The sequence below is a fragment of the Eretmochelys imbricata genome, chromosome 19 (genome assembly GCF_965152235.1).
Source record: "Eretmochelys imbricata isolate rEreImb1 chromosome 19, rEreImb1.hap1, whole genome shotgun sequence".
Taxonomy (NCBI): domain Eukaryota; kingdom Metazoa; phylum Chordata; order Testudines; family Cheloniidae; genus Eretmochelys; species Eretmochelys imbricata.
In genome coordinates this window covers 10,504,413-10,519,032 of record NC_135590.1, presented here as the reverse complement: position 1 = coordinate 10,519,032, position 14,620 = coordinate 10,504,413, and the positions used below count along the sequence as shown (strand labels likewise).

Genomic DNA, 14,620 nt, shown 5'->3' with positions numbered 1-14,620 from the left:
AATTAACCTCACTTTTAAAAATGTGCACCTTATTTTCATTTTGAACTTCAATTGCCTCAGCTTCCTGAGAATGGATTGTGTTATGCCTTTGTCTACTAGATTAAAGAACCTTCTGGTATAAGATATATTTTCCCTGTGTCGGTAACTGTAGACTGTAATCAAGTCGCCTGTTAACCTTCTCTTGATAAACTAATAGATTGAGCTCCTCTAATCTCTCACCATAAAGCATGTTTAACTCCTCATGACCAGCACTGTAGATGATGGCTCAAGCTGAAGCTTATTCACAAAATTCCTAGTTGGGGAGGAAAGCTATGCAAAAGCCTTGAAGCCATGGACTGAAGTAAACAGTGCATTGCCATATATTTAGCAAATGTCATAAAATGCAAGGTATTATTATGACCGTGCAAACCACAGAAAGTCAGGGGGCAGGAGAAGATATACTTCCTGGACCGGAAAGCTGCTGAATGTCTAGACCCAGGGGACAGATGGTTTAGAGTAGGGTGTCACTGACTTCCCCCTGCAGGTAAATCAGCACCGAACTAGGACCTTGCAGGGTGATTGGAGTGGGGGAAAGAGTGACTCTCCCTAGCACCAGTACAAATAAACAGCTGGGCCCTATACGCTCTGTCAAAGTCCTGGGTGGGTCTGTTGTTCCCAGCTGCTGTTGGCGTCCCCATGAGGGCACCACCCCAGTCCCCAGATTCCCACACACCCCCAGTCCCAACTTCATTCCCATTCTCCCAAAGCCCCCTCCTCCAAAGCCCCCAGCTCCAGCTCCCCCCTCCCTCCTCGAGATCCCCTCTAATTCCAAGGCAGTTCTAGCTCCCTCCGGCCGGTGCGTGTCCCTTTAAATCCCAGCCTTCTTGCCCTGACCAATCACAGACGGGATCCCCATCCAGCGACGGGGACCAGCCTGGCCTCGGGCCAGAGCCAGCTTTCCCTCTCCCTCTCCTTGGCTCCGCCTTCCCTCCCCCCGCCCCGGCCCGTCCCGTCCCGTCCCCCGATTGGCGAATCTGGAAAGCAGCTCCCCCTCCCGCTCCTCCCTGCGGCCAATGAGAGCGCTGGAAGGAGTCGGAGCGCTGCGGGGATTGGTGGCTGGGCCAGGCCAATCGGGGTGCGGCGGGGCGGGTATATAAGGCGGCTCCGGGGGCTGAGGTGACCGCAGTGTTCAGCGTAGCCGGCGCGCAGCGGAGGGGCTTTCGCGCGCGGCGCCGGTTCACACGGGTTCCCCTCAGCAAGTTCCTCCTCAGAATAATTGCTGCTGCTGTTTGTTTTGTTTTTTTTAAAGCCCCTCACTTCCGGTTGCTTTCTTGTCCGCTTCCGGGTGACTTGAGCTCGGCTTCCGGTGGCGTTTCCCAGGAGCGGCGCGGGGCGGGTTGCGATGCTGTCAGCGGGGGCGCCCGGGGCTGGCGGCTCGGAGCGGCCCGGCGGCCGGTTCAGCGTGCTGAGCTGGGAGCAGGTGCAGCGGCTGGACCAGATCCTGGGCGAGGCTGTCCCCATCCACGGCCGGGGCAACTTCCCCACCCTGTCCGTGCGGCCCCGCAGGATCGTGCAGGTGAGGGGGGGCGTGTCCCTCAGACCCCCGGCGGGGGGGTCTGTGCTGGCTAGAGGCCCCCCCCGACAAGGGGGGGGGAGGGTCCCTTGCCATGCATGGTCCTGGGGAGGAGGTGCCTGGTTCCCCACTGTGCACAATGCTGGGGGGTGGGGTGCCTGGTGCCCCCACTATGTATGGGGGAGGGGGTGCCTGGCTCTGCACTGTGCATGGTATGGGGGGGAGGGACCAGTGGCTCCCCACTGTGTGACCACAATGGTGGGGGGAGGAGGGGGGGTCCCTTGTGCATGGTGCTGGCAAAGGAGGGGGCCTTGTAGGCCCTTCTGCAACCCACCTCCCTGTTAAAGGTCACCCCTGTCCTGTAGAAGTGTGCGGTGGCTCCTGCCCAGCGTTGTTCACGGGCTCTGCTGCAGTCCTGCGCGCTGGGCTGTTGGAAGCCAGCAGATCGGCTAGCTAAGGCTGGTTTCAAAGGGCCCCCCCCCCCCCCCAGCACATGAGCATTGTGACTTGGCAAAGGCCGCCTTCCCATGGGAGCTGTTCTGACCCGCTCCTGTTTGAGAAACTGCCATGGGGGTGGGAGGGAGCTGGGATCTGCAGAGACCCAGTATTTTCTGCCAAAGGGTGTCTCCCTTTCCAGAGCAACTTGTGTTTAAATCCCCCTGCTTGATGGGAGACCAAGTGCGTGTCTGGGCAAGGGCAGCTCCTCCATAGCGGCGCATGCTATGGGGCTACCTGAAACATCTCCAGTTTTTCTAAACCAGCTGGTAGGCTCCCTGTATAGGAGAAGGAGGTCACCAGAAACTTTAGAGGCCACTGTTGACTCACTGATTTTTTCGTAAGTAGTTTGTGCAGAAGTGTTGGACTCTGCCCTGATGAGGCTGCACTCAGGCTGGTCCCGCGCTTGCTCTCGCTGTCTGCTTATATGGGGCTTGAAGTCTGCTAGCAGAAAATAAAACTGCTGAGACTGTGATATTCAGTCTCTCACGCATGGCATCTTGCCACCCAGGCTGAGGAATTCTCCAGCTGAAGCAAATACTTCTACTAGCCGAAGCAAAGATAGTAGATTTTTCGCTCTGCATCCATCTCTTACTATGCAAGGTCTCTGAATCTTGCTGCTGCCTCGCCCAGACTGAAGCATGTGATGTACAGAAAACCGAGGGGTCATCACAGGCAAAGTCATTCAGAATTGCCTTGGTATTAGATTCCCTGTATCTACTGATATTCTACTGCATCTTGGCTTGTCCCTTGTCTTCATGTTGACATTTTCCTGTTAACCTAAAAACTCCATCTTGGATCCAGGACAACATGCATAATCTAGTATCTTATTCATGTAAATTTCATTTAGAACTGCCACATCAGTAGAGGGCAACATGGGACTACATTACTGCACATATTAAAAACAGATGTTTGTAATAACTAAATTCAGACTCCATCAGCCCAGGTTAGCTTCTGTAACAGGAAGGCTGTGAGAAGCTTTACAATAGGATAGATGCAGCAGGTACTGCAAAAAATGCACTCATGGCCACCTCAACTAGTCTGTGAATTAGCTGAGCCTTTTTTATGCCGCTTAAAGCAATACTGTTCAGCCTCAGTTGTCAGAATGTCAAGGGGATGTTAAATGTCTGGATTTGTCAATGTAAATTAATGCTGGGACCCGATGACCCCATTCCAGACTTCTGAGGTCTGAATAATAAAAGCGAAGCTTTAGCTGTGTAAGGACAAACTGATGCAGTTAGTATTGCTCGCACAGTTACACCACTTATATCGCAGTGTCAGTAGACATTTAAGAGAATGTCTTCTGTTCCATTTTATTATGGGCGGATTTAGGACCACTAGGGACTTAATCTATCGTTTGCTCCATAGGTAACTAAAACAAAAGTAATGCTTAATGTGAAAGGATCACTGTGAACTCAAAACAAGTTGGAAGCTGGCTTCTTTACCAAAACACTAGATTAAAAATGAATTGTAAATATAAGTTACTTCTCACTTAAGGCAGAGTAAACAGAATATCAGCTTGTCCAATGATTCAAGTGGTGCCAACTTGAGTTTCCCAGAGCTGCAAAATCTGGGTTGCAAAGCTTGAAGGGGAGTGCATATTTAAACTGTTGGCATAAAATGCATTATGCTGCACAGAGCCAATTGCACGCACGTCCACCTAGGAGCCGGATCTGCTGCTTGCTGCTTCCGGGGCGCAGCATGGTCCGCGGTGCCAGGACAGGCAGGAAGCCTGCCTTAGCACCTGTGCTGTGCCGTTGACTGGGAGCTGCCTGAGGTAACCCTATGCCCCAACCCTGCACCTCAAGCCCCTCGTTCCCAGCCCTGAGCCCCTCCAAACCTGGAGCTCATTCCTCGCCCCACCCTGCAGCCCTCACCCCTTCACCCCAGCCCTGAGCCCCTCCCAAACCCCTCATCCCCAGCTCTGTTGGGTCGCAGGCATCAGCAATTTTCTTCAACTGGGTTGCCAGAAAAAAAGTTTGAAAACCACTGCTCTATGCCATAATTTAATCTTCCCAAATTAACAGGGATTGGTTACCATAAAGTTGTAACCAGTGTGCTTTAATATGACACTTCTTTCATATGGAAATAGCAGCATTCACAGCTTAGTAGAAAGGCTTGACATTCATTTGAGGCTTCAGGAGATGCAGAGCACTCAATCTCCTGAAAATGAAAAGATTGAACACACGAACAAGTGCCCCATGGCTTGGTGGTCTCTGCATTTGCACTGTGGTGGATCCTTGAGTCTCCATTTGTGCATCAGGTGCACACATCTTCCACGTAACATCCTAATACGGTTGCTGGTTGTCTGTAGTTCAAGTAAGCTGCTGCATATTCACGGAAGGGAGGCTTCTTCATTCCTTAGTAATGACTCATCAAATATAAAATCAAGCATGTTGGCTTCTAATTAAAAAGTCTATTCACAAACCAAACTGGCTTTCACAAACTAATTTAGGATTTCTAGATCTCTAGCTCTTGGAGTACTTCACTTAAGTTTGGAAATTGATCAAGTGGCATTTGAAAAATGCCTTTTTTATGCAAAGCAATGTGACTTCGGCCAACGTAAAGCCCTTAAATTCATGCTAACTCAGTTGGACTTTCAGATTTTGTTGAAGTGCATATGTATGACACGAAAGATTTAATGAAGCAAATGATAGGAAGCTATTAGAGTGCCAAGCTTGATTTGTGTAGAGTAGTGGAAAGCTGACATTGGCAGAAGCCAGATATCTAGCATCAAATGTTCCACCAATTGTGAAACTTAATACCTGAACAGTAACTAAACTGGAGTGAAACTTTCTTCCTTTAGTCTCAGCTGTGTAATAGCTGATTAAAGGATGTTTACAATCTTGCCACTAGCAACTTACGGTAAATACTGAAGACAGTAATTCTGACCAGGCACGTTGGCAGTCTCAGCGTTTAGGTCTGAGTAATCTGAAACAAGTAACCTAAAAAGGCAGCCACTTTGTAATGCTTGGTTATATATAACCAGCTACTCTCATGATGTAGAGAATACCAGGCCAAAATGCAGGCCGGTTTTGTTTGGGCCTGCCACCTGATTGTCAGAATTGCTCAGCTGTACCATATATAGTGAGATACTCTGTACTACTGACCTGCTTCTGATGAAACTGACAATCCTCTTAGGAACACTTGTCTATCTCCTCTGCTTTATCCTAGTGCTAGCAGTGAGTAATAGATTTCAAATGCTCTTCTCGCTCTACAGTTGGGACAACAGATCCTACTACTTGTATCCAGCCTTCTGCATGGGCAGGTATCCTTTGGAACAGTGTGGTGTGATCCATGAGAGACTCTCCAGACATTTGAATTCTCCTAAAGGCTTGGTTCAAAAAAATTAATAAATTCATGGAGGATACGTCCATCAGTGGCTGTTACCCAGGATGGGCAAAGATGATGTCCATAGCCTCTGTTTGCCAGTAGCTGAGAATGGATGATAGGGGATGGATCACTTGGTGATCACCTGTTCAGTTTGTTCCCTCTGGGGCACCTGGCATTGGCCACTCTTGGAAGACAGGATACTGGGCTAGGTGGACCTTTGGTCTGACTCAGTCTGGCCGTTCTTATGTTGCCATTCTTGTCAATGAGAAATTCCAATTTATTTCTATTGGAGCAGGATTGTATTGTTAGGCAGTTGGACACATAGCCAGTGTTCTACCTTCGTGGGCTGTTAATGTTTTAAACTCTTCTGGCCATGGGCGTTTGGACTATTCAGAGAACTGCAATCATAAACCCCACTGAATTTCAGAGAGCGGGGATATTGAATCATGGATCTAAAACCTCTGTCTTCTAGGTCTTGGGATTAATCTTAAGCCAGCCGGGGTCTGAGTTTCTATTACTTGTATGCAGCAAAGATCTCCGGTTTGAGACTTTGTTAGTTTAATCCAAACCCTTCTCCTGATCCTGCATCAATCTTCTTCACCTATATCTAATATTAGACTGACTAGTACAAACTGTAGTCCCCACATCATATTCAAAATAATATGTACCTGGGGGAAAAGACACAATTTTGTACCTGGTCTAACACGGTCACTGTGATTGACCATAATTGGTATGAAGTTTCTTACTTTGTACTCTGAACTTATTTGAATCTATTATAAACAAACAATTCCTAGGTAGAAAGCATTCTTTGCCCATTGAATGGGAGATGGAAATGTCTACTCAGTATGTGAAAATGAGCAACCTAACTATGCACTGTCGCGAAATCTGGTGTGAACTTACTCCTAACTACTTAGTTGGATCTAAAACTAATCTACCTGACATGTTGGTAAGGGTGCATGCACTAGTGGGTATTTGACATCTCTAATAGTAGATGGCTTACTCGTTCCCTGTGGCTTGATATGTGAATCTTAAAATTTGGCAGTGAGTCCAGGCAAATGTCCAACTTCAGCTACAGTAGCTCCTGCCAGAGAGTAACTAGGAAATGCCAGCATAAGAACCACATCTTGTAAAAATCACAAGTGTAAAAAAGTTGTTAAATTCTGTGTTTTCCAACATTCATAGCTTTCACCAGAATACCCTCTACTTGCTTGAAAGTGCAGTTTCAGACTTGCAGTACCTAGCCTTCACAAAACTAGCTGATATAAATTCGTGTCGTTTTGGTACCATTAACCTTCCAGTAAGTATTGGTGGCTCTCCAACTTCCTGTTAAACTTAATCCAAAATGGAATTCTTAGTCTAGTTCATGGGCCTGACTCTTATTGGTTAATAGGACACCCTCTCCAGCTGGAAAAGGAAGAGTCACAGTCAATAACTGCAGTGGAGCATAGCTTAAATTGTTAGGATTAGTTGAACTCTATTTAAAAAAAACTTTACTAGACTGGAACTGGTTCCAGTTACATTCAAAGCTGTAGCTGAACTATTTGTTCTGGAATAATCCTCTTGCCTGTTGGGCCCAAACACGTCAATTTCAGGAGCACATTAGGCAAATCAAGTTGAAGTTTAGCTTTTGTTTTTTTTATTCTGAGGCTTTCTTTATGTTGGTTTCACAGCCTTAATTTTCAACTTTTTGTCTGAATATCTTGATATTAAAGGAAGATGATGAATGAGTCTCTGCCAAAGTACTCAGTTTGAGGTCCTGACTGAGTTTAATATAGAGCTCAAATCTTTTGCTAAGAGGAAGTTACCATCCTCAATTGCTAGCTGATGTCTGGAATAGGTAGTTCATATTTTATGATCATAGGGTTATTTCACCCTAATGCATGTTTAAGTAATCACGAAAGTGATTCAGCTTCATATTTAACAAAGCTTCAGAGGTGTATTTGTGGGTGTGTCAATATTGAGGAGGCACGATTAAAATTGCTCAGGTAACACCTGTTAGATTAAAAACTGCTTCTTAAACCTGGCAAGGTGTCAAATGCAAAATACTGACACACTGGAAATTATTAGGATACACTTACCAGTTAAGACATGAACTTGCATACTCATGGCAAGTGCATTTTAGCAACTGTAGCTTCTTAGTTTTGCCTTTAATGAGTCTTGGCAAGGTTAGGAGAACATCTTCTGAAACATGCTACAGCTACTCTAATCAAATAAAAAGTGGGACGTCACTGTTTCTGCATTTGGGCACTTCTCCCTGGATCAGTTGCAGTTCCAGATTAATGGCCAAAACTGTTACTTAAGACTTTTTTATTTGATAAGAATCAAGAGACTTGAGGAAACAGATCTTGCAATGAACCTGCTCAGACAGTTGCTGCCTGGAGATAATGGGGTGGGAGCAGTTAACTGCTGTAGGACAGAAGCAGAAGTACAGATGTTCACTTTCTGCCAGGAGCACTTTAACGTAAGAACAAGCAGTTGAGGCCCCTTTTAAATCCTGTGGCTGCTGCAAACACATAGCCTTTGAAGTGTACATTTCTCTGTAGCCTTTGTCTCTGGAGTACCTCCAAACTTCCCTGTTTGTAATAGGAATGATAACCATCTCCTTTTTGTTATACTGGCATGACCTACTTCAACATGCAAGCCCAATTTCAGTTCTAACATCCCAGTCTAAGAACACTACTTTAGTACTATATAGACAATGACTGTCTGTGTGTGTGTGTCTCTCTCTCTCTCTGTATCTCAGGTGGTCCGCAGCCGTCTGGAAAAGAAGGGAATTGCAGTCCATAATGTCAGGTTGAATGGCTCAGCAGCTAGCCATGTCCTACATCAAGATAGTGGCCTGGGGTACAAAGACCTGGACCTCATTTTTTGTGTGGATCTGAAGAGTGAGGATTCTTTCCAGCTAGTTAAAGATGTGGTCATGGACTGTCTCCTGGACTTCCTCCCAGAAGGAGTAAACAAAGACAAGATCACCCCCATGACGCTGAAGGAGGCATATGTGCAGAAGCTAGTGAAAGTATGTAATGAAACAGACCGCTGGAGCCTTATATCACTGTCCAATAACAGTGGGAAAAATGTGGAACTCAAATTTGTGGACTCTCTCAGACGGCAGTTTGAGTTCAGTGTGGACTCCTTCCAGATTATATTGGATTCTCTGTTACTATTCAGAGAGTGCTCAGAGAATCCCATGTCTGAGAACTTCCACCCCACAATCACTGGGGAAAGCATGTATGGGGACTTTGGGGAGGCAATGGACCATCTCAGGAACCGAATCATTGCCACCAGGAACCCAGAAGAAATCAGAGGTGGTGGGCTTCTGAAGTACTGCAACCTCCTGGTGAGGGGGTTTAAGCCCAAGTCAGAAGTAGATATGAAGGCGTTACAGAGGTACATGTGCTCCAGGTTTTTCATAGACTTTTCTGACATTGGAGAACAGCAGCGGAAGCTCGAGTGTTATCTTCAGAGTCACTTTGTTGGGATGGAGAGCAAAAGGTATGACTGCCTGATGACCCTACACCGAGTGGTGAATGAAAGTACAGTGTGCCTGATGGGACACGAAAGGAGGCAAACTCTGAACCTCATTGCCATGCTGGCTGTGAGAGTGCTGGCTGAGCAGAACATCATCCCAACAGTAACCAATGTGACCTGCTACTATCAGCCAGCACCATATGTCAGCGAAATAAACTTCAACTACTATGTCACCCATGTGCAGCCCCTTCTGCCTTGCAGTCACTCCTACCCAACATGGCTTCCTTGTAACTGAGCATGGACAACACTCTCTAGGATCTGTAGTCCAGGCTGCTCCCTGGCCTTGCCAGCCTTCTGGAAGAACTGTGACAAAAGGCAATATACTGGACTCTTTCTCAAGAGTTTTTTTTTCCCAAGTTTGTTGGAACTAGCTGTGTCTGCTATACGCTGTGGAGATTGGATGTGCAGTGTTATGGAAACTGTAGATCTGAGATGTTTGCAGGAAGACTTATGAATTATGTAGGCAACAGGGGAGTTAGGGGGATTGTAGGGTTAGGCTAAAGGTAAAGCTGCACTGCCCTGAAATGCAAATCAGTCTGAATTTCCTTTAGTGCAGGAGGTTTTAAGGGTTGTGCAGACTCATGGTTTCTGAAGATAGAAGCCAGAGTGGCTGATTCCTTTGAAGGACCAAAGAATCCTGTTAAGTGCCTGTAACAATATAAACACAATTGTACTGTAAACCTTTATTTTTTTATTATTTTTTTTGGCAGGGGCTATGGTCCCTAAGTGCTTGTGTGGGGATGTCTTGATGAAAATGTGTTTTTGTTTTGGATGGGAGGGGGTCATTTGATCATTTCTCGTAACATAACAGATGTTGGATTGCAGGTGACATATTGCGAAGGCTTTTGGCATGGCTTGCTGCTCCTGAAGGACTAGCTAATAGTATCCAATAGTAGTCAAAGCTGAGTCGCACAGAGGTGGGGGTTGGCATTGAATGTAACATGAGACACTGGGGCTGGGGAAGAATTGCATTGTGGAGAATGCTGTGCAGAGCTTTATGGAGATGGGAAGCAGTAGAGGCCTATCCAGTTAGTCACTAAAAAAAGCTCCCAAATCAGCAGTGCCAAAATTTTCAGCAACTTGTGTACATAAACAGTAAAGCAAAGGATCTGTTTGGGAGTCTGCCCTTGGTTAGACTAGTACAAAGCTATGTCTTCTAGGGAATTTGAAATGCTGCTGCTTTTTGGCATGCAGTATGGTTTCAATGCACAAACCAACCAGTGGCCAGCTGGCCAATCTGGGAAAGACCAGGCTTGTCCTGAAGCACAAACCAACTATTGGCTAGTCAAACCGTTGACCATAGCAGTTGCTTTTATGTAGGCTGGAGCCAGTTTTAGGTAAAATGCTTAGAGCCCTGTCCCTCAAGTATTAGATTCAGCTGTAGAGTCCTAGCAGATTCTCTTGATCCTAGCCTGCCTTGGCTAGAGAATAAATCTTCCTTCCTGTGCCCTTGGTCCTTTTGTCAAAAGCAGCCTGTTTTTTCAGCTACACAATTCCACATCTGAGCAACAGATATGAGATTATGAATGTAAAATGCTTAGAAATGAAACATGACTTCTTTTGTGCAAAACAAAAAAAAAAACTAAGTTTGGCTTTAGGAAAAGGTATGTCTTTTTAAAAAAACCACAACAAACCTTTGTCTGAGAGCATTTTAGTGTCTCTTAGGCAAATGTTCTGCCTTTGAAGTTGTGGGGGTGTGTGTGTGGAGTACAAACAGTCCTGCCCTGAGATGTCTGGACTGCTTACCCATTCTTTTGCAACATCACATTTGAGACTTAACGATGCATGAGTTTGTAAAGCTGGTACAACTGAGACATCAGGCATCTTCTCTTCAAAAAGATAAGTGCGCAGCTCTGGGAGTATACAACACTAGTCACTTCATGGTGCTTCCTCAGAGGCTAATACTTGACTATTTTTACTAACTTGTTTTCTGGTTATAAAACTGTACCACAGCTGGGCACATTGAACAATCTAATAAAGATTAGATACTTGGAATATGTATAACCAGAATTTTACCTTCAGGGGGCAGGGGGGAATGGGGAGGGAGGGTTGGAGCTTGTGCGTGCACTTCTCTGAATACTAACAGGCTTAAACAAATCTGCTCCAACTTTGCTCCTTTCATCTTTATCCAGTAAGAACAGGGCCCTGCCACTACCTGTCATAGTTTGTTAAACCTACTGTGACCTCATGCTCTCAGACTGTACAAGTTTATTTACACAAGTAATCCTGATACAGCTTATGGGGTAAACTCTGCTACATGTAACTTCTTGATGCTCAGAGCCTGCTTCCTGTGGCAATGCCTGACATAGGGGGGTTTCAAATTTAGTTTTTCCTTGTGCTGAAAAACTGGTTTAAAGGATGTCTTTTAGAAAACTAACTAGGATCTCTAGACATGCAATCCTCACTCAGACTCACTTTAAGGGGAGACCTGGCTCTGCATTTTTTATTAAACTTACTATTAACACAGCTGATCTGTAGCATGCTGCACGTTTTTCTTTTTTCGGGCGGGGAGGCTTCTCTCATACTCCTTACCACAAAGTGTGAAGGTAGATGCACTAAACTCTGATCTTTCCAGGGCAGTGACAGAACTCCCTCTTTCTCTAACAGAATGTAAAGTTTCCCTACAGCTAAAGGCTTGATGGGGAAAACTTAAAATAAGGCTGCACTTTTGATTTGTGGAGTGTGTGGGGAATGGGAGTGGTTGATTCCTTGCAGGGTGAGATGCTGCCACTTGTAGAAAATCTGAAGATTCCAGTAGTCTGGCACTCTTAATTTTGTTTCAAATGTACATATTTTCCCCCTGCATCTGTATCACTTGTCATGCAATGGACTTGACGTAGACTCACTAGATTCTTTAGAATCTGTTACAAATAAATACAGTGTATTAAATTCAACAGATTTGTTGTTTACTTCACACACAAGGGTAGGTAGGGTAGCTTTACTATTTCAGACCCTGCCCCCACTAAAAATGACTGATCTATAAATTGGATGAGTTGGCATGAGATTGGAGGACTGTGTGTACAGTCCTTGGAATTTAGGTTCTTTTAATCATGGTGCCTAAACGCTCCTTGTTTGCACTTCAGGCAGTTGAGTCCCAAGAACAGAGCCTACTCCAGAGGCTTGAGTATGTGGCAGGAAGAGAGAGAAGCATGCCAGCACCCAACAAGATTTTTCTACTTCAATATAGTGCACCGTTCCTTCCCGAGCTGCTTGTCAAATCACTGGTCCTGGGAGGGTGTTAACGGGCTAGCAGTAGTTGGTAGGGAATAGTTTATCCCACAACATTTGGCCTCTGTGAAAATTGTGTGGGGAGTATTTAAACACTGCTGGGGGCAATCTTACTAAGTGGCAGCAATGGACTGTAAAACACTGACAGAGCCTCAAGTGGGTAAATTGCTCAGCTGCTACAACTAGATGTGTGAACATAGTCTTAATGTCTCGTAGGGTAGACACCTTAGATAGGTGCAAACTTTCAAAAATGCTTGGCTCCCCTCTGGTCACTTGAGTTTAGCTCTCACTATTGACCTCTCCTCGTGGGGGTGTGAGCTGTTCTGAAAATGCTGGCACTAATCACCATGCCTAGCCAGCTGTGATACTTCCTTAGTATGGGAAATCAAGCTAGAACTGCCTGAAGTTCGGTTACAGTAGCCATGAACAGGATGGCATCTCCAGCAACAAGAAACGCACGCTTTTCTAGACCAAACACCATGAGGTCAAATCCCCTTTGTCCTAAGTCCAATGTGGCTGCTGCTATTGGGCTGGCACCAGCCTAACCCAGGCAGGAATGCACCCATTGCTGTCCCTCTCCAAAGCAGGAGGGGTCTTGCCCTTCTACTACAGCTGTTGGCTTCTACTGAAACCAACTCCTAGCCCTGCCTCTTAGGATACTTGCGCACTGCTTACAGCTGATGCATCTTGTTGGTATGTAACTTTCATGAACTAAAACTTCATATCCCCTTCAAAACTCCTTCTACCCACCCCAAGTGTGCCTTAGCTTGCAGGGGCTGGGGAGAATAGAAAGTCATTTTAAAAGTGACTCTTTCTAGTTCCCTTTCAGGTTGTCTTCTCTATGCTACCCCTAGGTCCCACAATGACTGTGCATGAACTAGTGAATAAGCTGCCTCTCTCAATTGGTGTGAGCCTGAGTGGAGCAGCAAAACTCCTGACAGAGTTGTCAGGGCCTTTCATTGTTGGAGCGGATCAAACTATACAAAGGGATGCTGGTGGAAAGTACTAGTTATCAGAAAGGAGCTATCAATGTTTACAACTGAGATTTGGGTCCCTCTTGTTTAACCAAATAAAAATATATATTTTCTCAAAACGTGGGGTCTCTTTCTTGCTCTGAACAAAGAGAGAGGCGTGCTACAGCTGCGAGTGGGTTGTATTCAAATTGTGTGCATACCTAAACTCTAGTGGTGGCATCTTAGTCCTAGCTCGGCGATGGGGGACACAGCAGTTCCATTAAGTCTTAAAACACCTGCTCTGGGCTTAATTTCTCATTTATAAAGCGATGTCTTTCCTAGTGCAGCATGTAGAGCTAAACTCCCAACAGTGCATCAGCATCCAGGGCCATGGGAGAGCCTCAGTTTTGCAGGGATATGGATGCAGCAGACAATCCAATTTCTTGCTGACCGCGTATGCTGGTGTCATAATGCCACGTGAGGAGATGCGGGCCAGCATGAGCCATATGGTTTGCAAGGGGACAGCGGCAGTCCTGGTGGCACAGGCTTGTTCTGAAGAACCTGTTGCTTCTTGACCCTTGTTAAGGGCTTTACTCCCAAACTGGCTGCTGGCTTTTCCATCAATAGTAGTAGGTGGCCCTAAGCACCCCTCCCTAGGGCCATCAGTTTGCCATAAAACCCCCCTCCGCCTCTCTCCATTTGAGGCAGCTGATGGTAAATGCCTTTGCTAAGAGGGCTGTAGGTGTTCCCTCTGCAATCACCTCCCTCTTTTTTGGCAAGGCAGGGCTGGGGCAGGGCTTTCTGATTTATAGACTAAGATCTGAAGTCTGATGTGCCAAGCTTGCGACACGGGAGCTCAAAAGAAGGTCCCAGAAGTTCTGAGTTGCTTCCCTTAAGCTACTGTCACCACTTTGCAGAGGCAGTTGCAGGCCAACAATGAGCCACCAGAACAGCCTAAGCTGCTGCAGTAACGTTGGCTGGATGGCAAATATAAACACAGATTTGTCTCCCCTACTCAGTGACGTTTAAAGGGAACTCACCGTATTTAATGAAATGGAGAAGGCTTACTGGATAGCTGAGGCCCAAGAATGAGAGTCGGATCTGGCGTCTCTTCCTAGCCCTGCCACGGATTTTATGTGGCCTTGGCTGAAGTCATTTAACTTGTTTCCCCATCTGTCCATGAGATAGGATTGCCTAGGAGGCAGGCCTGTTTTGGCACTCCAGGTCCATAGTAGAAAGTTACAGTGTTTCCGAGGGCTTGGGCTGTACAATCTATGTTCATCAAACTGCCTGTGGCTGCTGTTTCTGCCGTTGGAGGGGACAGGTCCCAGGAGGTGATGGTCTGGGCCAGGCATCTCAGAAAATGAACAAACAGTGAAACCCGGGAGTCTTGGACTGCCGCCAGCTCCGTGTTTTAAGGACACGCAATCTTGTAGCTCTCAGCTGTTGTCCCTAACCTTGGAGTTCAGAGGGTGTCACCCACTTTTATTAATGCCTGCAATTAAGATGCATTTTGAATGCCGTGACAGGA

General features: G+C 46.2%; 1 protein-coding gene across 1 annotated transcript; it reads left to right on the top strand.

The window, feature by feature from the left end:
* Positions 1-1,196: 1,196 nt before the first annotated feature.
* TENT5B (terminal nucleotidyltransferase 5B) lies at positions 1,197-9,588 on the top strand. Its single transcript, XM_077837985.1, has 2 exons — positions 1,197-1,555; positions 8,124-9,588. The coding sequence occupies exons 1-2, from the start codon at positions 1,382-1,384 to the stop codon at positions 9,141-9,143; spliced, it is 1,194 nt and encodes a 397-aa protein (XP_077694111.1). The 5' UTR covers positions 1,197-1,381; the 3' UTR covers positions 9,144-9,588.
* The last annotated feature ends 5,032 nt before the right edge of the window (positions 9,589-14,620 follow it).